This window comes from Botrytis sinoallii, assembly GCF_014898435.1.
Source record: "Botrytis sinoallii strain Bc 23 chromosome Unknown BSIN_038, whole genome shotgun sequence".
NCBI lineage: Eukaryota > Fungi > Ascomycota > Leotiomycetes > Helotiales > Sclerotiniaceae > Botrytis > Botrytis sinoallii.
The window spans coordinates 327,252-353,125 of record NW_024066065.1 but is presented as its reverse complement, the minus strand read 5'-3'; the positions used below and the strand labels follow the sequence as shown (position 1 = coordinate 353,125).

The 25,874-nt window shown below is 41.3% G+C and overlaps 11 protein-coding genes across 11 annotated transcripts; 4 read left to right on the top strand and 7 right to left on the bottom strand.

Annotated features, from left to right (window-relative positions):
* Positions 1–2,545: 2,545 nt before the first annotated feature.
* On the bottom strand, positions 2,546–3,288 carry EAF02_012020 (uncharacterized protein; the record flags this gene model as incomplete). The annotated part of the gene is made up of 2 exons (XM_038908068.1): positions 2,546–3,117; positions 3,240–3,288. 2 exons carry the CDS (start codon positions 3,286–3,288, stop codon positions 2,546–2,548), a joined length of 621 nt encoding a protein of 206 aa, XP_038752243.1.
* Positions 3,289–3,832: 544 nt separating this feature from the next.
* EAF02_012019 (uncharacterized protein) lies at positions 3,833–4,606 on the top strand (the record flags this gene model as incomplete). The annotated part of the gene is made up of 1 exon (XM_038908067.1): positions 3,833–4,606. The coding sequence occupies one exon, from the start codon at positions 3,833–3,835 to the stop codon at positions 4,604–4,606; it is 774 nt and encodes a 257-aa protein (XP_038752242.1).
* Positions 4,607–4,772: 166 nt separating this feature from the next.
* On the bottom strand, positions 4,773–5,991 carry EAF02_012018 (uncharacterized protein). The gene is made up of 4 exons (XM_038908066.1): positions 5,783–5,991; positions 5,450–5,681; positions 5,300–5,359; positions 4,773–5,236 (listed from the first exon to the last, which is right to left on the bottom strand). Exons 2-4 carry the CDS (start codon positions 5,474–5,476, stop codon positions 5,093–5,095), a joined length of 231 nt encoding a protein of 76 aa, XP_038752241.1. The 5' UTR covers positions 5,477–5,681; positions 5,783–5,991; the 3' UTR covers positions 4,773–5,092.
* An 859-nt stretch (positions 5,992–6,850) lies between these two features.
* EAF02_012017 (uncharacterized protein) lies at positions 6,851–10,136 on the bottom strand. The gene is made up of 4 exons (XM_038908065.1): positions 9,916–10,136; positions 9,749–9,835; positions 9,575–9,676; positions 6,851–9,523 (listed from the first exon to the last, which is right to left on the bottom strand). The coding sequence occupies exons 1-4, from the start codon at positions 9,972–9,974 to the stop codon at positions 7,003–7,005; spliced, it is 2,769 nt and encodes a 922-aa protein (XP_038752240.1). The 5' UTR covers positions 9,975–10,136; the 3' UTR covers positions 6,851–7,002.
* A 762-nt stretch (positions 10,137–10,898) lies between these two features.
* Positions 10,899–12,385, top strand: EAF02_012016 (uncharacterized protein; the record flags this gene model as incomplete). The annotated part of the gene is made up of 2 exons (XM_038908064.1): positions 10,899–12,150; positions 12,204–12,385. 2 exons carry the CDS (start codon positions 10,899–10,901, stop codon positions 12,383–12,385), a joined length of 1,434 nt encoding a protein of 477 aa, XP_038752239.1.
* A 941-nt stretch (positions 12,386–13,326) lies between these two features.
* EAF02_012015 (uncharacterized protein) lies at positions 13,327–14,373 on the bottom strand (the record flags this gene model as incomplete). The annotated part of the gene is made up of 3 exons (XM_038908063.1): positions 13,327–13,913; positions 13,984–14,124; positions 14,187–14,373. The coding sequence occupies 3 exons, from the start codon at positions 14,371–14,373 to the stop codon at positions 13,327–13,329; spliced, it is 915 nt and encodes a 304-aa protein (XP_038752238.1).
* A 304-nt stretch (positions 14,374–14,677) lies between these two features.
* Positions 14,678–16,321, top strand: EAF02_012014 (uncharacterized protein). The gene is made up of 3 exons (XM_038908062.1): positions 14,678–14,894; positions 14,952–15,015; positions 15,067–16,321. Exons 1-3 carry the CDS (start codon positions 14,886–14,888, stop codon positions 15,504–15,506), a joined length of 513 nt encoding a protein of 170 aa, XP_038752237.1. The 5' UTR covers positions 14,678–14,885; the 3' UTR covers positions 15,507–16,321.
* Positions 16,322–18,408: 2,087 nt separating this feature from the next.
* On the top strand, positions 18,409–19,495 carry EAF02_012013 (uncharacterized protein; the record flags this gene model as incomplete). Its single annotated transcript, XM_038908061.1, has 3 exons — positions 18,409–18,992; positions 19,041–19,316; positions 19,369–19,495. The coding sequence occupies 3 exons, from the start codon at positions 18,409–18,411 to the stop codon at positions 19,493–19,495; spliced, it is 987 nt and encodes a 328-aa protein (XP_038752236.1).
* A 206-nt stretch (positions 19,496–19,701) lies between these two features.
* Positions 19,702–21,300, bottom strand: EAF02_012012 (uncharacterized protein; the record flags this gene model as incomplete). Its single annotated transcript, XM_038908060.1, has 4 exons — positions 19,702–20,413; positions 20,463–20,772; positions 20,834–20,944; positions 21,015–21,300. The coding sequence occupies 4 exons, from the start codon at positions 21,298–21,300 to the stop codon at positions 19,702–19,704; spliced, it is 1,419 nt and encodes a 472-aa protein (XP_038752235.1).
* A 726-nt stretch (positions 21,301–22,026) lies between these two features.
* Positions 22,027–22,563, bottom strand: EAF02_012011 (uncharacterized protein; the record flags this gene model as incomplete). Its single annotated transcript, XM_038908059.1, has 1 exon — positions 22,027–22,563. One exon carries the CDS (start codon positions 22,561–22,563, stop codon positions 22,027–22,029), a length of 537 nt encoding a protein of 178 aa, XP_038752234.1.
* A 535-nt stretch (positions 22,564–23,098) lies between these two features.
* Positions 23,099–24,843, bottom strand: EAF02_012010 (uncharacterized protein; the record flags this gene model as incomplete). The annotated part of the gene is made up of 8 exons (XM_038908058.1): positions 23,099–23,691; positions 23,745–23,897; positions 23,946–24,001; positions 24,055–24,307; positions 24,356–24,514; positions 24,675–24,710; positions 24,764–24,777; positions 24,833–24,843. 8 exons carry the CDS (start codon positions 24,841–24,843, stop codon positions 23,099–23,101), a joined length of 1,275 nt encoding a protein of 424 aa, XP_038752233.1.
* Between the last annotated feature and the right edge of the window lie 1,031 nt (positions 24,844–25,874).

Sequence of the window (25,874 nt, the reverse complement as noted above, 5' to 3'; positions counted from 1 at the left end):
AACCAATTTTCAATAAATATAGGATCTTCACAAAAAACTTTTTGAAAGTTATAAATATATTTAAAACATATCTTTAGCTTTATATGACATTTGATAAATCAATAAGCCTAAAGCTTTCCAACTCTTTTTGCATCTTGAAATTCAAGAATATAATTCGCTATATTTTCCATTCCTTTTTGTTTAAATACAAAATCTCTCGAATCCATATCAATTATATACTGAATAATAATTTCCTCTTCTAGTTCCAAGAGATTTTGAGATTTAGGTTAAATTTCTGTATAAGAAGGCATACCGTTAATTCTATATCGTAATATTAATTATAGAATATTATATAGTATTATAGCCTTTCGAGTATTTAGCTTCTTATCTTTCTAAATAGCTGTAATAGTAAGTAATATACAGGCTTCTTTATTATTTGAATCCATTGTAGATTGTTGATAAAACGCATATTGAAATGAGAGAGTAGAATTGAGGTGAAAGTGAGCCACCCACTGATATGGGCCATGCACTGATAAACCACGTTAATATTATAATGTTATATTGCTTAGTAACACTTGTAATATACTTATTGAAAGGAAATAGTAACGTTTTCTCGCATTTTCCAGATTACTAAGATATTATCAATACACAGTTATATTCGTTTCTAATAGAAACACTCAATAATACTCAGAAAACATTCTAATCCCCACTATATACTAATCGCCTCAGCATCAAAGACATGCAACTGTTCGCGTAAATGGCCGTAACCGCTATCAATCTGTTACTTGCCGCGATAGATTGCAAAGCCGTATCCCACGCGGTGACCGTGTCCGTCGTGTTATTACTTTCTATATAAGAATAATATTGATTTATTTATATTATTTTCTTATTACTTTTATTTACTTCAATTACTTAATATTATAATATATAAATTAATAAAACAATATCATACTTTAAAAATCAATTGATATTCTTAAACTAATATAAAACAAATCCAAAAAATTGAATAAATAAAACTTTTTCAAAATATTAGAAAAAAAGTATTGAATTCTTTTAATATTAAAATTAATTAAAGAGAAATTGATTTAATATCTTTTGTTTTATAAAAAATACTCAATTTATTATTATTTAATTCCTTCTAATAACCTTTTATTTTACAAATAAGAATCTCTAATCAAGATCTAGATTTGTTTATATTTAGAAGTTCTTTTTTAAATAAAATAAAACTAAAACAAACAAATCAAATCTTTAATACAATTTTAGTAAACAATGATTCTTCTATATCATTAATTCATTAATATATTAAAAGAATAATTAGATTTATAGAATCTCAAAATACTGAGATAGTCCTATTTCAAAAACAGTTTTCTAATATTTAGAAAATAATTGAAATTCAAAAGAAAAAAACTAAAAGCAAAAGAATCAAATTATAAGATTAATTTGTTTTTAATACTAAGAAAATATTAAAAATAATATATAAAATTGTTAGAATAGAATAAGATGTTTGTTACTAGCATACTGCTTAGTATCATATATATGATTTCCAACAAAAATAAAAGAAAAACCAAAGAAAAAAAAGCTATAAGGATAATTATATAAATATTCAATTAAAAAATCAGAAGAAAAGATTGAAAAAAAAGAGCTAGAAAATATGTCACGGGATCACTTCTGGGAGTATTCAGAAGCTTTACCGCTGAGCTAAACGCCCAAAAGACTAGGATGTAGAACTGAAAGTTCTACCTTACTCTCACATATATAGCAGGACAGGACAGGACAGAAAGGGCTTAGTGTCACCCCGTGACAAAATAGTTCAAGTAATTCGGAATTGGAATTGGAGGATTGTATAGCTTATAGAACAAGATCGTGTAACTATAGAATAATTGAAAAAGTATCCGAGTTCCCCATATATCCGAGTTCCCCATACGTTACGTTATCTTTTTTTTTATTCTATTTAATTAGATACAGATATAAATACATCGTATGATCTTAGTATAACTATATAGATCGAATCGATTACGAATTTATTACTATTATTATAGACTTAATATTTATTGAAAAAACGTTCTTATATACATGAGAATTATAAAGATAATTAAATAAAATAAATAATTTGATTAATAAGCGATTTGAAGAAAGTATATTTATCAATCTTTAATCAATAAATAATCTTATTAAAAAGTAAGAGGATTTAGAACTAACTCTTCTTTTATATACTATTAGTCTATAAAAAGGAATATCTAATAAAGAGAGCTAGATTTTAAAGAAAGATGAGCCCTTTGAGCTATAGTTTCATTCATGTTTAGAAATACTTTTATAGATATATTTGAAAACATTATTAATTTACAACTAAAAGCCGATCAAGCTTCATTATAGGTAATTAATCTTTTCTTACATCTTTTACTTTAGTACAATGAATACAATGAAGATATATGTCCTTTCTGCTCACATGGTATATCCGCCTTGAATTAGTCCAATTCAACCCTTCCAAACTCCAGATCTGTATGATACATCCCATATTGACATTTCCCATTCCCTTGTACTCATGCGCCCAGAATGCAATTCAAAGTCAAGCTCCCGGAACACGTCTTCGATACCCATTAAAAGTTTCCCCTTCTCCTGATGTTACGAGCTCTTCTTTGATTCTCCTCCTCCTTTCTGCACGACTTAGCGGTTTTTCTGGAACTGCAATTTCTTCCCTTCCCCCTTTCTTAATACCCTCTGTATTATCCGCCGATCCAGCACCATCACCCTCACCTTCGATACTCCCGTAGCCCTTCCGTACCTCTGTGACACTCTCCTCAAGCCCAGCCCCACTCCACTCTTCATTCCCCTCCCCCCGCATCTTTTTATTTTTTCCATTTTTTCCAACAACTTCATCAATCTCTTCCTCTACATCTCTCTTGATTTCCGCCCTTATATTCCCTTTTCGTACCGCTTCATTCTCGAACTTTTTGGGCAAAAATACCTCCACCTGACCTTTCCTTCCGCTCCTATCCGCATTGATATTTAGATTGTCTGGAACCTCTAACCCCACCAGCTTTGCTTGAAACTGGGGTTTGATAGCTTCTCTTAAATCACGTACTGTTTGCTGTTGGAGAACATACCCGGAGAGGAAGAGCGCGGTGGTAAAGAAAAATACTGACAGTTACTCATTAGCTTTGAACTACCATTATCAAAAGGAAACAAGTCCTCATTGCTAGATAGTGAATGCACAATGCTATCTGTAGCAACGCGGAGGAGAGGTAATTACTCGCACATACCGATAAAGGAAGAAATAGCGACTGAAACTTGCCCGGATGTCAGGAGCATGTTTTTGCGACGTGAGTTTGGGTTTGGTATTTCAAAATTGAGCTGACAAGTCGAGGTTTCTTATAGAAATTACAAACACAGCGGTATGATCAATATGATTGATTGAAGTGGTGTGGTGTGGTGTATTGTAGTGTCGTGGAATGTAGTGAAGGAGTTGATATAAATCCGTAAATCATATACAATTACTCGTATGTGCCATATTTATATAGTTTTATACCTATATAAGCATCAGACACATGATTGATCCTTACGCATCATGATGCGTTGGGTTCGTTTCGTTTCGCGCAAGATTGAAAATATTAGTGATTGGTTGACATGGCAACTATCAACTATCAATTATCAGTCATTGCGATAAAAACTACCTCCATCACCGTCATCGTCTACCTTTTCTCGAGCCCATCGTTAAACAACGTTACTTGGTGATACACGACCAGGTGAATTAATATTCAGCTCGGTTACTCTGATGTAAATCTTGAAGCTTCTTTGCCTCTTCCCAGCTCCCAAAATATAATTCGAATCGCATCAAGACTTCTGTCCATTAGAAATGGCTACCCACCGCGCCGATGAAAAGCGCTTCCTTGACGAACGCGGCAACACTGGTCCTCTTGCCCCCAACGGTCTTAATCCTGCTACCATCCTCGAGAAACCTGTGCGCGAACGCATTGTCGATTGTTATTTCTGGAAAGACCAATGTTTTGCTCTCAATGAAGCTGATATCGTTTCGCGTGTTGTTGCTCACGTAACATTCATCGCTGGCACATATGGAGATTCGCAAAGACCTTCGCCATTTCTATGTCTTGCTTTTAAGTTACTACAATTAGGCCCCAGCGACGACATATTAAAAGAATATATGGGGTATGGTGGAGAGAAATTCAAGTATCTGAGGGCTTTAGCATTGTTTTATTGGAGGATGACGAGACAGGCAAAAGATGTGTACACTATGTTAGAAGGTTATTTGGAAGATAGGAGAAAGCTAAGAAGGAAGACAAGGACAGGCACAACGTTGACATTCATGGATCAGTTCGTGGATGATTTGTTGACGAAGGATAGGGTGTGTGGGACGACCTTGTGGAAGATGCCGAAGAGGGAAATACTAGAAGACTTAGAGGTGCTGGAGCCGAGGATCAGTCCACTTGGAGATATCGAGGATCTACTAGATGAGAGTGAGGGCGATATTGAGGTGATGAAGAATGGCGCGGAGTCAGAGAGCGCGGACAGTCCAGGGGAGGAATTTGGAGACGAAGCAGTGGAAGAGGGAGAAAGAATGGATGTAGATCCATCAGATAAACCCTCTTCTTCTAAGCAAGATAGTCTGTAACATTGGTGCAGATCCTCCCCGGGAGTTCGGTTTATGTGTTTGGATCTCGAAGATATTATACCCAGGAAAGATTTCCTTCTGAGATTGTTAAAACACTCTCATATTATGTTCAATTACATTACCGATTGAACACCGGCCCAACCATAATTCATTCACTGGTTTTTGTTTGTTTTCTTTCTTAATTACTGAATCTTTTGCCCACCTAAGTTTGGAACATGTGAAATGGAACCTGTAGATAATCCATTGACCTCCAAAAAAGCAAAGATCATTAATGTTATCCCTTCTGCAAAATTCAGTCGAGCCCCAAGAGCACTTCTCACCCAAAGACAACACCTAGTTTTTCCATCCACCCGTCCACCCATATAGCTTCTATATACCTAGTACCCTTTGATGACCACAACTATACCCGATAATCCACAGATCCAACACAATCGTACCATTACAACTTTTTTCCCTCTTTCACACCCTTTGTCTTATCTAGCACCTTCATTTTACAGCCCTCCCAACTCTCCCTCTCCTAGGCTTATCCTCATCTCTCCTCATCTGTTCCTTACTCGAATTCTCCAACCACTGCTGACCTAGAAGTGCATCACCCCATTCAAACTTTTCATCATGACTTGGAGATTGAGCCTTGGGTCAGGGTTAGTCCTCCATGTGGGAACTCTTGAATAATGAAAAGGGACTCGTGCTCACAAGACATGAACTGCACTGATCACCAAATTTTAGAACCATATTCTGGCAATTGAGGGAGCCCTGGCTGTTATATGAGCATGTGATGTATTCTTATGTGGTTCATGTACAAGGAGAGAGGAGGTTTGGCAGGTTTGGGATGCCAGCACTCACATAGTAGTTTGCGCAATAGCAAGACATTTCGAGAATTGGTACTCGAATTCTTCGATATTGATCGATCTCTCTGTTTCAGCCGATTTTTGTACGAGTTAGTGCTCTTCCCGTATAGCGAGAAAAGCGTATGGTTTTCTATGTCTTCCTCTTGAGCTTATGCAAAAAGTCAAATGCTACCAACATATTTGAAGAGAAAAGACGGAGAAAAAGCAAGCGCTACATAGCTACAAGGCTATTGTGTAGTTAGCTACCTGCCCTTTCCGAAATAAGAGTAGGGCACACTTAACCTATCAACAATCAGTTTTTGTGTCAGCCGTGACGGGAACTAGCTACCCTCTACCCTACATCCACCGTTGTCATTTCAGTCAGACCCTTGGTAGAAGTATAAATTCGGATCCTAGATATTGACATTCATATCAAATCCCAGCCCAGCCAGTCAAATCCGCACGTCCATATTAAGCTCAATATAATTTTAGGATAAGCAAATCTAAAATCCACACTTTTTCATTACTAGTCCAAAGCCCAAAGTCTAGGACAGAGTCTTGAATCGAGAAAAGTCGCGTATCTAAACGCTTTATTGTTAGATCAAAGGATGAGCTATATCAACCCTGTGAAATTCGAAATATGTGCAATAGTATTCTTAGTCTGGCGTTATGCCCAGGGAACTTGATAGGTTTGATGACTGGGGTAAGATACCACAGGAATATGGGCCGAGCGTATAAAACATAACCTTGAACTTAGCTCGTTTACCATGTAAACGGGTTTCATCTGATCGATTTGTTTTGAATAAGCTTTCCATTCTCCTATGTATTAAACTTGAGTGTTCTCGGGTTAAATAAACTTGTTAACGAACAAAATTGGCCATTATCAAGGATCAATATATGGTCTCAGAATAGAAAAAGGCGAGTGTGAGTGTGATATTCCCATGAAACTCCTTGCCCTTTTCGAGGATGTACCTATTCTACAATCAATGGATCGAAGAGGTCACCTTATATAGGGAGATTTATTAAAATGTGTGTAGATAAGACGGTTGAAGACCTGTCCCAAGTTGAACTTTCGTACCCAGACTAAGTGGAATGTTTCAGTGAGGTTCGTCATAAGATGGTTCGAAATTATTATGTTGGCCAACGATAAAATGAACCATTTTGCTTTTTGAGTTTTAGTACTTCAACCTCGATGTCGGAAAAGCATGAGTACTTACAAGAACAGTGGCTAGTGTATAAAATAGTACATGTTATAAATAAACCGCTCCATGGGTATGTTATCAGACTAAGTTCTTCACTGAAGGAAATAGTGACGCATCTAGTAGGTGAGTGCCACTTCACAACTTCTGATCATCATCCACCTATAATACAAGATACTCTAACTTCAAAGCACGCAGGGGCAGTTTTACCAGAACTATCATCCGTGAATTTTGTACATTTATTATGTAAGGCCTTGATGAAGATTGCTAGCAGACTACAGACGAGTATATTTAAATCTAAATCGTGGTCTAAATTCGATACTTCATGGACGCCAAACTCCTGCTCGACCTTGATGACTGACATCACTTTCTACCTGAAATGCTGCACAAAACCATGCAACCTGTCAATGACGACTGGGAAGATCGCATTCGCACTATCCTCAATTAACCTTTCAAAATGCCTGATTGCATCCTCTTCGCTCAACTCTAAATGAAATCGTTCTTTAACTTTCAATACAACCTTGTCTGGCTCAATTTTGATATCCGGAATATTGGCATCAACCATCAGACTGAAGAGATTAAGAATCAAATTTGAGGATTTACGTAATGTTGTGTAAGCCGTGAAGCAGTACTGTTTGAATTGCGGATAATGTTCCGACATAGATCCTCCCATCCCGTCTACCATTTCCTTACAGAGTTTCATCGCGGGAGCAAATGGCTTGGGGTCTCTACCAAGTATAAAGCCAAAATCAGCGTGGAAAAAATGACCATCTGGTGCCAGAAGAAGATTGTCTAGATGACGATCGCCCACACCAAGAAGATATGTAATCACGCAGTATCCTGCACACGATTTTATAAACACATCCAAGGCTTCTTTGCGAACACCAAGAGAGGCCTTGTCATCAGGATTATTGGATTTGAGATAATTAAGTACAGTGTTGCCCTTGAACTTGTTGACAATGCTCTGCAGGGTCATGGACGGAACGAACTGGACAGCTCCTGCAGTTGCTCCGGTCGCAAGGATTTTGTAAGGTGACAACTTCAGGTCTAGGTTCTCTTTTTGTAGTAGCTGGTCCATGAGTGTAATGATCTGAATGACTAATTGATCCTGGCGCAAATCGTCTCCTGTCTTGAAGATGATTTGATATTTTTGTTTGGTTGTCGTCTTAAAAGTTATCATGATTGGAAACAACGATGACTTGAAAACATTCGTTTCCGAAGGATCCACGCCGGTGATCATAATCGACGGGTCAAGCGGTAGAGGTAGGGGTGGGTCTATAGTGATGAGTTCATTCTTAGGATCGGCAAGAAACTGCTTTACCTTCTCGGCCTTGCGAGATACTGTATCCCGTGAAGACTTTATATCTTCAGAAACCCTAGACAACATTGTGACAAGCTCTGCCTGGCGCAGTAGAACCTTTCGAGTCTCAACTCCTTCGGGCGCCTTCACCAATTCGGTCATGAAATCGTATTCAACTTTGGCAAATAGTTTACGATAGCCAGCTCCTTGATCTTCGCTTTTGTCATCGCATTCTACCATAAGATACCAGTGAAAGAGATTTCCGAGTTGGAAATTATTTATTGCCCTTGAAATAAGTAGTCGTGCAAGGGAAGAATCCTGTGTCGCATCTTCAGCCGAATCGGGTGAAATATGCTCGAATTTGAGGGCTTGTACAAGTTGCAACAGATAGAGCAAGAGCTCGTCATCGTCGGATTTTCGTAATCTATCCACAGCGTAAGCTCTCACGGAAGAATTTTCGAATGTTGGCCCCAATAACTCTAAAGCGTCATCAACATCAATTTCGGTCCATTTGCTCAACATGGCCACTGCTTCACGGGCTTCGTTTGGGTCATTCCAATTTACAGATTTGATGAACTTTGTGAGTGCCCTTTTGTCCCGCGCAAGATGATGCCTGAATTTCCAGACAAGGTCTTTTTCCTCTGGTGATAGAAAGTGTGTTGGCGAATATGCGATAATGTTGTTTAATTCATCTCGGACTTTGGCATTCGGTTTAAGGTCACGATCTAGCACTCCAGTTCTGTGACTTCGGACCAGGCGACGATGTTTACTCTCCGCGGGGTTATCCCTGGCCCCAACTTCAGGGTCGTAGACTCTTACAAGGCGCCCACCAAAGCCATGCTCATCATTGTCCCCGAAACCATTGATGCCTGGCCCGAATTGAACTTGCGGGGGAGGTTTAAGGATGATGTTTGACTGAGAAGAAGAAAGATTCTGTAGCGAAGATATGGGTGGCGGTGGGTACTCATGGTCGGCAAATACAACCGGGAAGTCGAATCTGGGTAGCTCCACATGAAGAGTGAATCTTTCATCCTTGGAAGGATGGTCGTCCAATAAATCATGTTCGGTATCGTTATTCTTTTCTTTTGCCCCATCCAGAGTCAAAATCACACTTTTTTGTCGAGTTCTTCTGCGCTGTATGTTCTTGAGTGTGGCACTGGACGCCTGAAGACCTCGCTTTTCTACTCCTCTGAAAACCAATTGATCCAGCCATTCGATACGTGCAATTTCGCCCATTTCATGTTTTTTGAATAATTTCTCCAGCCTGTCTAGTTCTTCACCCTCTTTGTCTATTATTTCAGCTTCTTCCTTAGATTTAGATCCGGCACGACGCACATTAGGTAGGACTGCGGGCGTTGAGGAGGAATCCAGGCCATCTGCAGCCTTGCGACGATGTAAATGACATTTTTGACGACCTTTTTGCAGCTGATTATCTTTGTCGAACAGCCGTAAAGTAGTCCCACCAAATGGTACAGCATGCCCTTGAGCACCATCACCTCCCGTTGGAGACAAATCCCATACTGTGATCGCAAGTTGAGAACTCAAAGGTATCGTTGAACAATTTATGGGCAAGGTGAGCCATTCATTCCATCTTCCCCACGGTCAGCAACGTTCGAGTCTTTCAGCAGACTTCGACACTCACTTTCTCTCATGTTTGAATGATTTATAGGCTGTTTGGACGGGTACAGTTAATGGTTTCGAATCAGCCCATAACTGTACAGTGACATAAAGATCCGAGTGAGGGCTGCAACAGAATAATGGTGTCAGTATGCTCTAGTTCGAAAGCAATATAGAAACGTATACACAGGCAGTTTACCTCAAATTGGAGCCAATATGTCTCAAGTCTGGTCGATTTATGAGTGTGGAAAATGGAATTGGGGTCTGCTCCCCTTCAAGGTTGACGCTATATATATATATAATGTTTAGTGGGTGTGCAGGTTTGCAAACGAGCATGCTAAGATGTCGTGTTAACATTCGACTTACATTCTAATATTTACTGGAATATCAAGAGCTTCTGAACTTGCAAAGGAGAAGGGTTCCATGATCCATGTTCCACGGATATTTGGTAGAAGGAGTCAAGTTGGAAGGGAAGCAAGAATGAGTTTGTAATGTTAATTGCTTAATTAATAAGCTCGTGGTACGTGAACCTGTAGTACAGAGATCGTAGGAGCCGCAGATCCCGTGAAACAAACACAATGAATTATTGGTATGAATTACTATTATTGTTATGTATGAGATGAGTTGAGATGACGGGAGGTAACATCGATATCACAAGTAAATGTGCCATTGAGCCATCCTACCACGTGCCTACGGTGTCTGTGCACTGCGCTTCCCCACATGGTGCTATCGGAACATTATAATTCCGCTCACACGTCACGCTAGCATCGCCCCGCCAAGATTGATCTTTCTCGCCCTCTCACTCTCTCGCCCTTTCGCCCTCTCTATCATTAGGATTGAGGAACTTGAACAACGACTGAAGTAATGTCACATGATACATTGAAAGATTCCCTTGACGCGACTTGCTCTTTCTTGATTGAGGGCCACTAGGTATACCGGTACAGATACACCACATCTCCCACACCCACACCCACACCAACTTCTACTTCTACCTCTCCCTCAAACCTTCCTTCTCCTCCCTCCCATTCAATCCATATCACCATTCACTATCCTTCTCTTCACTTCTCTCTCTTTCCGACTACGAACATCTTATTTGGAACCTACAGCATGATATTCATAATGGAAATAACACAGTGACAAATTACTCTCAATTTTAACGATCAAAATTCTATCATCCGATAAGCTTAATTCTTTATCTTATCAGGAACTTTCGGTCGAGAACACGACGTATCAAACGCGACGCGCGAGGTTATTCACTTATCGCAGCTACGTCTTGAATGTTCGCGTCCAATTTATCATAAAATCTCAACGAAAATTTGGACCGCGCCAAACTTTCACAATAGTTCACCATGTCTAGAATTAAGATCTCGGAATCTCCTGCCCCTCGTTTTGCTGACGATTTGTACGAAGCATCTCCTGGGCCAATGTATCCACGAAGGACTTCCGATAACATGACTTTATCTCCTTCTCCAGCCGCTTCTATTTCATCCGATAAAGAGAACCACTTTTCAAGAAATGCAATCGACAAGGGGAAAGGTCGCGCCGTAAGTGTTTCCATGGGTCCACCAAGAGCACCATCACCCATCAGTAAGAGAAAGCGCACTGGGACCACCGGCGAGGGAGACCATTCAATGCAACGCAACCAAAGAAGGCGCACGATCGAAGCGGTTGAAGATGACGACGAGGGGGAACAGGACTATGATCCAGATCAAAGTGTCGAAGAGAGAAGAAAGCTTCGGTCCGACTTGAGGGGTCTTTCAAGAACTCTGCAGGATAATCGTGCCGAGTATCTTAATGCAGAATCAACGGGCATCAAGGATACGTTGCTCAAAGCAAATAAGCTATCAGAGAAAGTCAAACAAACCTCGGATGCAACAATCGATTCACGATTGCTTGTTAGTACTGCAGATCTCGCCAAGAAGAAGACGCTGCGAATGACATCTGGTGACACCGCACAAGGAGTTGACGTGGATGACTTTGTTTCTAAGATCAAGTTATACATGGGAAGGGGCGAACGTTCGCAGGACCATGCACCACGTAGTACTCAGCGGAGTCACCGGAATGGTGCCATAGATGAAGATGACAGCGATAACGACAATGATGGAGAAATGCTCAACTGGGAACATCTCGGGCGCAATGCATGTTTACCGAACAATGCTCGTCCATCAGTGCCCGGTTTTCTCCTTGGCCCCCTGTCTTTACAAAAGCGCGCCCGCAGGGCTATTGTTCGAAGAGCTCCTCTCAGACTGAACAATCTTCACGAAATACAACCCGAGGTTTTGAGAGCAGATGATATAGAGAAATCAGAGAATGCAAATCTGACTTATTTATGCACAAAAATTCAAGACAGATTGAAGGAAGTTCAGGCCAAGGCCTTCAATGCTGTTGAGCTGGAGGCTACAGAAGACATGTCTGAAGAAGATGGTGTTGCGCTGAGGGAAAAGTATGGTGTATCGGAGAATTGTAGTATTGCATATTTCAAATTTGTCATCAATCCATTTTCCTTCGGCCAAACGATTGAGAACATGTTTTATGTGAGCTTCTTGGTTCGAGACGGTAAAGTAGAAGTTGAAATAGACTCGGATGGTCTCCCATACATAGGTTTGTTTTCTCATGCCTCTCAAGAAGACAATGATAGCTGATAGAGTACTTAGGCGTCAAGGATCCAAAAGACAATGGAAATTCTTCCCATACAGCAAGACATCAAGCAGTCCTATCTCTCGATATGCAAGATTGGCAAGAAATGATCAACCTCTTCGATATCAAAGAACCCATGATCGATCACAGAGAAGAACAAGACAATAGCAATATTGGCGCTAAGGGATGGTATGCTTAAATCATGGACTAAAGCAATAGTACTTGGCGAGTTGATTGGCGTTCGCTTTTGATGGGTGCAGCATGGCGTGAATACATACGTTTCATGCTTGGCTTATGGGTGGAGTTTATTGGGAATAGCAAAAAAGGGATGGATGGGAACATGGCTGGATGAATGTTTCAAACATCAAGTGGCGTAAGGGCGTCTTCTTATATGTTGTAGCTTTGCACCTTTTCAACGACGTGGAGGAACTTGCTGCTATGTTGTATATAGTTGTGGGAGTTCAGCATGTCATGTCTAGATAATAAAATCAAGTCCTAATTACAATATTCTCAACAAGTCCTGCAATGTGTCGCGTGTTTCTGTGGTGTTTCCGTTATTAGCTGGACTCCAATTGTTACATTATTGTAGCCCTTCTTGATCGATATCTGCTCAACACCCCAACAGTTTCCAACGAAGCTATCTTCTTGTTAACATGCGTGGATGTTAGGGACGACGTAACAGTAAAATAGAGGCTGAGGCGTTTGCTAAGCTGCATAGTCTCTTGTCATGACCAAAATGACAACAGAGATGTGTTCTACAGATCTTATAACCATTTGATTTAGATTCGGATTGGTGTGATCACAACTGTAAGATTACATTAACCCAACTGGAGAGAGGGCGCGTCAATGAAAACATGTGTTTGTACAAACGTTGAAAAGGCTGGAAGGAAACGTGGACCGCGGTGAAGGTTTTGCCACCGTTTAAATGACTCCATTCTACCCACTCGAATTCATCCCATCATGATCGTCTTATACGGAGCGGTATGTTAGCATATACATGACATGAAATTGTCTATCCATCAGGGCCACATTCATCTGCCGTTCCTGCAATATTAATCCAGAGTCTAAAACCAAACACCTTGCTGTGCTGCTAAAAGATCCAGAGTATTACGAGAAACCGGACTGTATTTTGCACCGGTTCTATCCCAGTAGTGGGATTTTTTGATAAAGAGCGTCGTATCCAGAACCGACCCAACCGGTTTCCGCACCACCTCGTGCAATGACTCCCAATCCACCAGCATACCAGATAAGGCTCACAAGACCAACAATACCATTGAGGCTCCACCACCTCCTTCTTCTTTCCCTCTCGGTTCCTCTAGGTAGTAACCCTAACCACTTTGCTGTGCCCCAAACCATATGTCCCGCTCCAAATCCCACCAAAGCTATATACGTCGTCCAAGAAATCACTGGATGTTTAGCAAAACCATGCGCAACGTATCCCAACCCAACGCCAGATGATCCTCCTTCATGTATCAAAGGAATAACTCGGTTAACGAACATATGAGAAGCTACAAGAGGAGCGAGAACATAGCCTGAAATAGAGGTGAACGAGATTGAAGGCCAGAACTTCGGTGATAAGAAGGAAAAGTATGAAAGAGAACTGGACGGTTGATGGGAGGAGTAGCGTTTTTCAGCTACACGGCGGCGATAGAGACGTAACGCGAAGCCAGAAGTTATGTGAGCAGCGAGAGGGAGACCAACGAGTAATGGCTCGAGAGGAAATGATTCTGTTGCAGGGTTAGTGGGCCACGTGAAGCATAGGATGAGGGATACAGGCTTAGCCAAAGGGGCACTTACGATAATATGGGCGAGTCAGTAATAGGTACTTTTCAGAAGCAGGTACCGAGCGGGTAATGAGGGGTATTATGGAGGTATTCGTGATATGCAAAGCACTGAAGACTGAAAAGGCATACGACGAGTAACGTTGTATACGTGTGACTATATCACATTATCTCGTTAGTCCATACCCATGATATAAATTTACAACAAATAGCACTGACGATAATATACAGCTCCATGACCGGAACCACTAAGTCCTAATGTCGAGGATCTTCCAAACGAGGTGTATGAAGGCAATTCGGGTAGTTTTTCATCCCAGTCAAGTGGGGAATCTATAGGTGAAGGATCTAATTGTTGAAGATCAACAAAAGTATCGTCTGAAGCGATGGAATCTCGCCGTTGTTCCATATTTTACAATGAACGCAAGTGTATATGAGATCTCAGTATCAACAAAATGAAATTTATCAAAAAGGCATTAAAATGATGACAAGAATTATAAAAAGAGTTTCGGGACACTTATTAGTTGGTAACAAGGTAAGAACTAGACAGTCAGTGTGAAATGTGTTGAAGATGTATGGATCGGATAGATTTAAGGTTACAAAGCTTGGATCGCACCTTAATTTTCCTAGCAAATCACGTGGTCAGGCATCACGCATGCTATACGTAGGAGAAAAAACAGGCCGGAATTGACCACTGCGCAATGGTACGTGCACCCTCACCAAAACAATGTGTAGAGAGAGGTGTTGCGTATTGGTCAATTCCGGCCTGTTTTTTCTCCTACGTATAGGCACGTACAAGCAGCGAGTACCCCATACGACGTGTGTCTGACGAACATTGGGTGCAAGAGAGAAAAAGAGTTTCCAATACAACACAATACAACACAACACAACACAACAAAATCGTCACGATCGTCACAAGAGATGCCTCCAGTAAGTCTTCTCACGTGGAATTGATTGCCTGAATAAAGTACTAATGTCATCTTCAAGCGTGGTTTCACAAATCCGGCCCCCAAAACTGAAAGTGCTCGCGAGGCTGTTAAATCTTTCTATTGTAGGTTATCATGGCCCCATCCACCTTCCATACATTCTCTTACATACACAGGCGAATTATGCAGCAAAGGGTACGCTCGAATGAACGAATATGAGGCCCATCTCTCTTCATACGACCACTCTCATAAACAACGTCTTAAGGACATGCGACAATTAACACGCGATCCAATGGCCTCTAGCAAAGCTCGAAAGGCAGAAGCGAAAGCCAACTCGCAGTCTGGGTTGATCTCAATAAAGTTGGGTGGAGAAGCAAGCTCAAATACTGGAGCTACTGCTGGAGGTTTCAAGAAAGGGGGTTTCAAGAAATCGGGGTTCAAAAGTGCTTTTGCTCCTGTTGACGGGGGCGGAGCTGACGCACCCGTGAATGATGAAATTGAAGAAAAGGTTCAAGTAGGCAGAGGCCTTGGAGTCAAGGAAGATGGTTTAGAAAGCGATACCGACGATGAACAATACGGGTATGAGATGTACGATCCGAGATATCCCACGGATTGAGAAAGATTGGACACTGAAGAATTGTATCCATACGAGCTAAAGCCTCGAGCAGTGTATAGTCCGAAGGCTCGAAACGTCTCATAAAACTCGCATAGCTTTGTCTTGCATAAAAGTTCTGCTGGAAGAATTCGGGCATGACACCAGCAGTAAGGCATCGATTCTATGCATCCCGACGAAAAGAGATGAACGTTTATGGTCACAATTATGGAGATCAACATCACGATATTCTGAATTACAGAGTACCAACTAGCCAGAAAACATAATCACCTATTGCATGTTGGCAAGGCACATATCTTTTCCCAACGCGAAGGTTAGTAGTTGACCTCGAACACGATCCCTTGCTTCTGGCATCGCGAAAAGCGAAAAGTAACGAGGATTTGAGGAGCCAAGGAATTCTTGAGCGCTCATTGCGCCTCTTCGTGCTCTAGAGGACACATTAGTTTGAGAGCTATTTAGACCTCAAGCTTCACACGGATGATTGCCCACAACGGCAATTGGCTCTGTAATGAAGAGCATCGCAATGGTTTTTCGAGTGGTCAAACTTTAAAGGGCTAAACTGGCGTCTAGAGCATAGTTGGGTGACGTTCTAGGTCAAATTGATTGGTTCAGTGATATGCGAAGGTATCCGTGACAGTCAGAGGGTGAGATTCGGACTCAAATGATCAGAATAGTAAGAATGAATCATAGTTAGCATTATTCTTGTCCTACAAGCCGTCGGTAAGTCTTTAGACAGCATGCTTGACATAATTTTTTAGATTTACATACGTTGTATGCGAAAAGAAGCTGCGAAAAGAATCATGAACTCATCCATATATGCGACTTTCACGTGAAGCCCGAGGTAGTTCCCTGCCTATTCAGCTAATTTAGTTGATTACAATTGTTTGAAAGATGTGAATAAATTCTCGCGTGGTACCTGTCGTTAGCCCCTATCGTACCATTTGGCTCAGCATGTATTAGCCATAAGTTATGATGGGTATTGCGAGAGTCCCAAATACTTCCCGCTTTCTCCAGATCCGGATCTCAACGCCTGCTTCCATTGAAATTCAGACCGATCCAATTAGTATACACAAGTGCTAAACTTTAGCCCTCCATACGGGATACACTTTGTACCCGTTTCATCCGTCAATCCTAGGACAAGATACTTTGATTTGTATTCACTTCAATTGTAATATAGACTTCGTTTCTGATAAGAGGAAACATACGGTGTGCTCCTACGAGACTTGTTGTCCGATAACGAGTTTGAATATGGCAATCGACCGTTCCAAGTACTCTTCGTGCGTACCTGACTAAACATCAGAGATCTTACTATACAGAGTATCAATATAGATTACCAATCATCACTTGCAAAATTGACGATTTGGCAATGACATCAGTCCAAGACAGATATGTTCTTCGCAAGTCTGTATCTTCTTATCATGAAGGTAGATTTGCCGTCAAAAATGCTCATATTACTCTGGGCTAGTATTGTGGCCAACTATCTAGGAAGAAGAGCTACGAAGCAATGTAAAGGCTATGAGATGTATGGTAGTTGAGACTCAAGCAAGCTCTACACCAGTTATCATGAGACTTCGAGGGTCCACTGATCAACTGGAAATAGGCAATCGAGATCAATTTTCCTGACTAGGAACTTAATAAGTTATCTTTCGTCTTGATGCAACTAAATTTACTTTGCTCTTTTCACCACATCTTCTTTTGGCAGCGCTTTTGTGTAAAGACTTGCTTCCGTGACACCTTTTGACACACAGGTTCGCAACTACGAGAGTTAACTTGGTTGGTTCCTACTTCCCGTTCAAGTTTGTATCTTGGTGATTTCTTTTGCGACTTCCTAGATTTATTTCTCGTGCAACCTTTCAGCGCATAACTTTTCGCAGTAAGCATGCTAATAAGTATTTTGTGGTGGTGTGCTCGCTCTTGACAGCACATTATTCCATCGTGACATTTGATATCTATTTGGCTATTCACAACAACTGAAACTTAGAATGCACGCAGACTCTCTAACCTTTTCATCCGGTTTGTTAGAGCAAACAGTTGTTTTGACTTTCAGTTAATTACGCTAGTCTGGATTCTATTCCACAGTGGGCTCCTGAATACCAATGAAGGTAAATATAGTGGACTTGCCGATTCTTTGAAATCTCTCAATCGTCTAGCAAACCCAATACATTCAACTTGTAGAGGAATTTGTACCTTCCTTCGTATGTCAATCTATGTCATCATTGTTCTAGAAAGCATGGTAAAGTTTTGGACCTCGATGGTGAAGATGGCATTTCCATCGATGAAGTAAAAGTCGGGACGATATGGAATGCAAATAGATCATTGTCACCATCATCTCAAAAATTGTATAAACATGCTCAATGAAATTTAATTCAACGAGCGCAATTTTGCCTAACAATTGTTTCCTCCAAAGTAATATAATCACAACTTTCCAGCTACAGACCTCGGATTGAGCTAGTTCAAACTGGGAAAGTAGTCTCTGATAGGTCGTATTACAACAGTGGAGAATCAAACTCGCTTCGGAATGTACAGATAAGGAAACTACTCTCTCATTGACCCGCTTCTGTGGCTCATCTATGCGTGGATGCTCATTTCTCAAACTGAGCTCTTGTGTACATCAAAATGTGCAGCAGGAGCTTCATATCTCGGATTTTGGAGATTAATTTTCACGGATTTTGCTAAAGACCGGTCACCTGTCATGGAAATGATCTCATCAGAATCCGCGCTATTTAATTTGGGCGTTGAAACAACGAGAAACGATATTAGAAAAATCTATATAACATGGTGTTCACCCTCTAGTTGTGGTTGAATGCAAATCATCACGACCAGCCTCTATCAGAAACCACACATACCTAAGCATAAGTATCTTGCTCATCACTCACCACTATTCGACAACTATTCCCCAGACAACATGCCAGCTGCAGTTGCGACTCAACCCCACAATCTTCCGCTCCTCGCTACTACTGAGACGTGTCGAGGCCGTACTTACATTGTTACCGGAGCCAACACCGGTCTCGGGCTTGAAACCGCTAGGCATCTTGTTCGACTGGGCTCTGCTACCGTGATTATGGCAGTACGTGATCCGTCTTCCGGCTTTCGCGCTCTGGCTGATATCGAATCATCAACCGGAATTTCTGGTGTAGCCCAAGTTCGGGAGCTTGATCTATCTTCATACGCTTCTGTTATAGCTTTTGCGAAAAGAGCAATCGAAAAACTCGATAGAATCGATGCAGTGATAGAGAACGCTGGGGTGGCTTCAGGAGAAAGAATCATGAAAGAGGGACATCTACTTACAATTACAGTCAATGTAATTAGCACCATACTATTGGGAGTCTTGCTGCTTCCAAAATTGAAGGAATCTGGAGAGCGATTCGAAACCTTACCGCATCTGGTTATCGTAACGAGTAGAGTCGGTTTTGATTTCGGGGAGGACTGGATGAAGATCAAGGATGATCCAATAGTGAAGTCGAACATGGAAGAGATGACTCCAAAGGCGTAAGTTGTCTGTGGGTTGCTTGATTCAGACTAACGAAATTCACTCAGGTATCCACTGTCTAAGCTCCTTGAGATAATGGCAATTCGCCATCTTACCGGTCTTCTTCCCCTTCAACAAACTGGAGTTGTCATAAACCTAGTATGCCCCGGTCTTTGTAAGACCGATCTTAGCCGCAGCGTCCCCCCCGGACTTCGTGAAAGAATAGCTAAGCAAAAAGAGCAATATGGGCGAACCGCCAAGGACGGTAGTCGAACATTGTTGTACGGCACCGTTGCGGGCGAAGACAGTCATGGGTGCCTATTGGAATCTTGTACCATCGCCGAGTACGTTTGAATCGTTGCCACACTCTGTTAATACGCTGACACCTTGACTAAGGAATGCAATACCAAGTTGGGTAACTAACTTGGATGGCAAGAAATCACAGAAGATTGTTTGGGATGCCATTGCAGGGGAACTGGAGACGATTGAGCCTGGGTGCGTAGAGAAGATATTCAAAAGATGAAGCTTGTGAAACTACTCGTTGTTAGTGCTAGTTTTTTTTCCAAGTACTCATGTAGCTTCCCTCTTTTACAAATGGCGCATCTGCTTATATGTATCAATAAATGATGGATTTTCTCTCCACACAAAATTTTCACTCAACTACTTCTATTCGTACTAAATGCTTAAAGGGGTATCCCCTAATTCATTATAAGAGTTGAATCCTTGTCTCTAAACGTTGAAAGTCTCGGATCGAGACCTTCCAATTGATTGCAGTAATGATATGACCTCTTTATCGTGCAAGGCGTAGACCCAAGGAAAGCTTTCCAGCTTTCGTTGTACATCAGTATGACCTTGAAGATTGAGAACTTGCATAGTATGTCTTATATCTGAAGCTAGCCAGGTGTCATCAAGACTTTCGAAGATCGAAGCCTTCCCCATAAGTAATAGCCAGAGTAATGCCTCCGGAGATTCAAATCTGCTTTTAGAAAGTTCGTGTGTAGAAGATCTAAGCAAACTAGCCAACAATGGATTGACTGGGACTTTTCCATCAAGTCCACGCATGAATGTTGAGATGAATGACGCTAGGCCTAAGTGAATTGCGTTCTCCAGAGGATTCTTAGGACGACAATCTCCTAGAGGATATATGGAGAGGAGACGATATCCAAGAAAAAGAAGCGTACTGTGAAGCTTGTGACCCCCCAAAGGGGAAGCTCTTCCAACAACGGCATCATTGAGCAACAGAGTGAAACTAATAATATCTACCAGAAGAACAAGGAGATCGGTGCTCAGTGGTAATGAAACTAATGCACAGGACATTGCCTTGTTTTTGTAGAAATCTAGATTCCTACTCTCACTTGTGCAGAATGTATCATTGGATTCAATGTCCTGAACGGTGTATCGTGTGCAGGTGCCCGAATGGAGAGAATATTCGAGATCAGCTCTATCTTATGTATCAACATTGATCATGCATAGAGCTCTTGATTACTAACCTGAATATCTTTTGAGCAAGAGTATACTGTTTCTTTTTAAGATTCGAGATGCCACCCCTCATCTTAACCATCCTTTCGAGTCCTTGAAGATGTACAAGGCCTTGGCTAAATTGACCCTGCAACCTATAATAATGTGACATAGTCAACACAACCGCAATAGTAGTATCAGATGCGGCCTCATTTCCAGATAGTTTCTCATTTACCAAGCGAAATGCAAGCGAAAGATGATGCATAGCTATCTTTGGATCTTCCTGATTTAGGACGATATTATTGAGAGCCGTGACTGATACAGCCACACCACAGTGTAAGCCTAGGAGAAGTTGAATTAGTGAGATTGTTTTGATGTCTAAGAATAGGTAGGTGTAGCGTACACGCTTCGTCTAAAAGCATGAATTGGACGAATATCGAAGTAGATATCCGAGTTTTAATAAAAGCTTTGCTCAATTCCGCGGGGTATCCTATACTGCTTATGAATGAAAAAGCTGCGCAATCAACTCAGATTAGCAAGAAATTTCCATAAAAAAAGGTATCACTGGAAGGACATCGCCATACTTCTCTGAACGATTTGCTTATCTTTTAAAGAGTGATCTGGAAATGAAAGACAAGGAATGTTATCCCCAACCTGCCGTTCGATTCCAAAAGTGGTATTCTCCGAGTCAATTTGGGTACTGCTCAAATTTATACAAGCTGAAGTGGCTACACGTTTCATCCCAGTTGGTCTCATTTTCGACGGTCGGACGAGCTTCTTTCCAGCATTCCTTCCCAAAGCGACGTGACTCCGAATGCGTTTTCGGACTGCATCATTGACTGTTGCATTGTTGATAAATTCGAAAGGCATAGCTATTGATTCTATCTTGCAATATCAGGCTGTCTCACTCGTGAGATGAATTGGAGAAGATGAAGGGGTATGGATAAAGACTCAAGTCTCGGAGTTAGTGGTGTTAACGAAAGTGGGAACGAATGACCGTCACGTCGGAGCCGAGCACGTACATGGAATTTTCCACTAAATGACTACTATTTCTGTAGATGATTAGTTGTCAGACGGTATCATATTCCAGGAAAATCACGTTGCGCATCTTATTCATTTGGAAAAACATAGACATAGATGTCTGGCTTTGATATGATATCCCATCCAATGAGTGGAAAGGGAGGGTCTGATACCAGAGAAGAAAATGATTAATGTTGAACTTTGATTGGCGAGTTTTAAAATTCGCATTATTTGACAACTGCGACATTGACATTGAATACTCTTGACTTCTCCGCTCACTCCCATTGCTTTTCACCCTCTGTAATCTCCTTCCGCTTCTCGCCGTTTTTGTCTTTCTCATTCTCTGTGTCCTCGCTACCTACTTCCCCCCCTCTCTTCATACTGAGGTCGGCGCTTCCGCTTGTGGTTGTGTGGAAAAATTAGGAATGAACGGATATAGATTCGTGCAACCGCATTCTTAGCTATCTTCCAATCACGCTGTTAAGTCCCACGACAAGATTAGAACATCTTGTTTATGCATTTTCAAGCTTTCCGCTCCGAACCCATCTCAAATTTCCCAAAACGACTCAAATTTCATTAAATATCAGTACATTTCGGGCCACTAGTCTGAATCGCTAGATTACTTGGTACCGCTCCCTCTGACCGCAAGTTCTCCATAATAACACTATGAATTGATATTCCATCATTTGGCCCTAACCACTTCTGCCATGTACTATGTTTAGTCATGAATAATGCCGGGCCAAAGCCTTCCCACATCATGGCCAGCTCGTAAGAATGTTCTGATCTACCGCACTTATCAGTCAACATTTTGAATATCCATAATCGACATTCAGCATGGTTCCAATTCCATTGTGGAATACTTTGTGAGGTAATATTCGGACGGGTGTTCGTTGTGAGTATATGAATACGCGGAAACGTAGGCGATGGAGTACTTGGATTGGTTTTGGTGGCCGCGGAGGATTGAGCCTTCACATCATGAGAGGGTATAAACCATTGGGCGGAGGTTTCGGCAGCTGTGGAGAATTTAGGATTTGTGTCATTGTATGGTGGAGGTGCTTCTAATGAGCCCAAAGCCTTCTTGCGATTGAATAGATTCTTCCAGAAAGAAATCATGCTCACAGATTTGAGGTTTGCTGTTAAAGTTGGCAGACAAGTGTGTTTGTTAATGTAATATTGTTGGGTAAACCAGCCAACTATATCCGAACAATAAAGTTTGACTAAATTGGTAGTGGTGAGCGATCGTGCTGTAGCTTATACGGTGTTGCTCGTTAGTAGAGAACCTAAAGCTCTTGACACCGATAGTCGATAATGTGCTCATCACAAGATTCCTCTAAAATCGTTATTCTTCCTTGATCGTAGGCCATTAGCCTTCCGCCGTTTCAACTAGCTTCATCACCGACTAGGTGTTCAGAGAACATCCAGATTGATAATCGATAACTCCTCAACTATCGTCTCAGACATCAAAGTCACGTATTGATGCCGATTTCGGGTACGCAGAGACACCGAATGTGATAACAACTATTGATATCCAGAAAATTCGAACTAGCTACTACTCAGAGTCCGGCTCTCATGAAAAAAAAGCTACCGCTCACGCAAACAAAACTTCATAAGTCTCATATTATCCAATCAAATTCCCCGATCGGCAGGTCTAATTCTTCTGAATTAGTCCTCCTAGTTCGTCCAGCAATTCCACCGTCTCCCTGGGACTCGCAATCCAAGCCGTAGTACCAACAACTCTCGCCTTGAAATCATTGCTTCCGGCACTCAAAAATTGGTCTCCAACATGTAAAGTCTTGTCCTTTTTGATCCATTGACTTTCGTCCTCGACATTTCCACCGAAGAATTTCTGACAGACCAACACTCCCCAGCTCTTATCGCCAATATCCACAAAAACGTCATTTCCCCCATTGAAAGCACAAAAAGGTAAAGAGCGACCGACTTCCGACATCTCGAGCTTCTTTTGTACAACTAATACAGTTTCTTCGAGAGACTCCCGTGCAAATTTATAGCCCGGTTCTCGAGGAACAATACCCACAGCTCGTTCTTTTCGAAGAATAGTAGCAGGCAAATCAAGATTGGTAACACACTCGCGAAGGGAGAACTCCGCAAGGTCAAGAAGAGCAGTTATACTCGGTTGAGTCCAAGTGGACATACTGGGTAGAATCCATGAGCGACGGTTGTGATGGGTCAAAAGGTATGGGGAGCTAGCGTCATAGGTGAAGAGGAAGTTGGATTCGCCGCCTGAATGAGCGTTAGAAATAAAGGAGAATGAGAGTGTTAAAAAGTTAATTTACCCATTACGATAAGATTCTGCTTTTGCTCTGGTGTAAGAATGGTGGAAGCTTTGATTGCTTCCAGCAGTCCATGAAGTCTTCCGTAGTACTTTTCAGCCTCAGTATATCCAGCTGCAGTTACAATTCCAATCTTGGTATTGTGGCTCATAAGATCTACAGCTATAAGCATTTCATCATCCAACGTGGGGTAGTACGACTCACTAATTATTCGCTCAATAACAGGGTTGGTGGGTTCAAGACTTTTCCCGTCGTCATATCTTCAATGCTTTAGTTAGAAAGCCGAGAACCTAGCACGACGAGCATGACTTACAATGTAACATCACCATCAAAAGTTGCTAAATCCACCGATCCCGCAGAGGTGACACCCATGAGCTGCGCAGTGTTTAAAATAAGTCTGATATCGTTGAAAGAAGGTGGAACAAATCGTCTCGAGGAAATGAAGCGTTTTCTATCCTGATATCTAAAAGCGTCCGCCAGTGGTAGTCGAGTGAAAAATGTACCAATACTGGGAACCAGGAGTTTCAACTTGGATTGACCTCCTAAGCCAACTTTTTGATGGGCGACTTGACCACTTTAGTATCTCGGGTGACGTTACGAAGAATTATACTCACTGTGATCATCAATCATATCTTCAACATCTTGCATGATTTCCGCATAACGGCGGTGGGCAATCTCAGCCATTTCACCAATGGTTCCATTTCTAGATTCAAATACACCGGTTGGCTGTGAATGTAGAACAAACGGTACCGCTAATAAACCTTTGATCCATTCTTTAACTGAGAGTTAGTAACCAATGTAAGAATATTTTAAGAGCGCTTGCCCAAAGTGGAAATTGTGACTTCCAAGATCACGCGCGATACTATCGGGTGCTGTTCAATTACACAGCAGTATGCCGAGTGGAAAGAGTAGAAACAAATTGAAAGTTGGTACCTATGAATTGATCTCGTCGATGGGTTTTAAGTGCATCTGAATAGAATTAGAATCGTTGGGTTGGTCGAAGATATGCTATGGACACGTACACTCAACTCGAAATCTAACTGAACGGTGAGTATGAATGAAGAGTTACATGTGATAGAATGGATACGTACCTCGTAGTCATTGTCGTAGATCCGATTAAAGGGAAAGTATAATAGTGTAAGGGGTTTTTTGGAGAAAGAAGATAATTATGTGAATCTTTGAGAACGAAAGAATATGTTTATGTTCTGATGTTGTCGAAGACTTTCAAGTATGGTTGGATTAAGTTGGGTTGGGAATGAGAAGGAGGTGGCCCACTGGTGCACTGGTGGTGGCCGTGAGGTGAGGCATTGTTGCTAGCGATTGCATTTGTTGGCCAATGCACAAGCAAGTGAGTGTTTGTAGGTTAGAACTATCGATCCAATGAGATTTGACGCCGCATTCGATAGATTAATATTCTCCTGCTGGCACCGCCGACTCCGCAAAATTCAGCAATCGAGCGTTTTATTTGGTACATAGGTAGGTATAAGAAGGTTAGTTTCAATTTGGTTGACTTTGTTGACTTGGTGAAGAAAGGGTTGTATTGGATTGTCGAAAAGAGTCAACACGAAGCTAATTCAACAAGAGGACCCTCCCCCTTTGCATTCACCCCTTTCTTACCATTGGCGAACTACCCTGGCGTTATGATATCAAGTCAAGATACTCAATGCACCGCTTGAGCTCGGATTACCATGTGCTAATGTTGAACAAGTCTACGTCTACTTATCTCAAGACTTGATTCTGGTTGTTATAAGTGCTTTGTACTATGCCGGAACTTGCTTCCTCCTTAGATCTAACCAAGCATGCTTTCTCCTTTCTGGGGAAATCCAGCCCAGCTAACTTCATCAGAGAACTGGCTAGATAATCAATCCAAGCTGGAGCTCTCTGGCCACTAAGCCTCGAGTAAGCCAAGGAAGATTATCACGTGTCCCAAACCCCGCATATACGTAATCTTATCAGATCTTTATATAACGTGGTTTATCATCGAGTGGCCCATATCATCGAGTGGGCCACTCCAAAATACACCAAAATTAATGCTTTTTTAATATTTTTATTTTAATAATCAATCATTATTTTTTAGAAAAAAATAAATATAAAATAATAATGAAAATTTAGCTCTTTATAAATCTAGTTTTG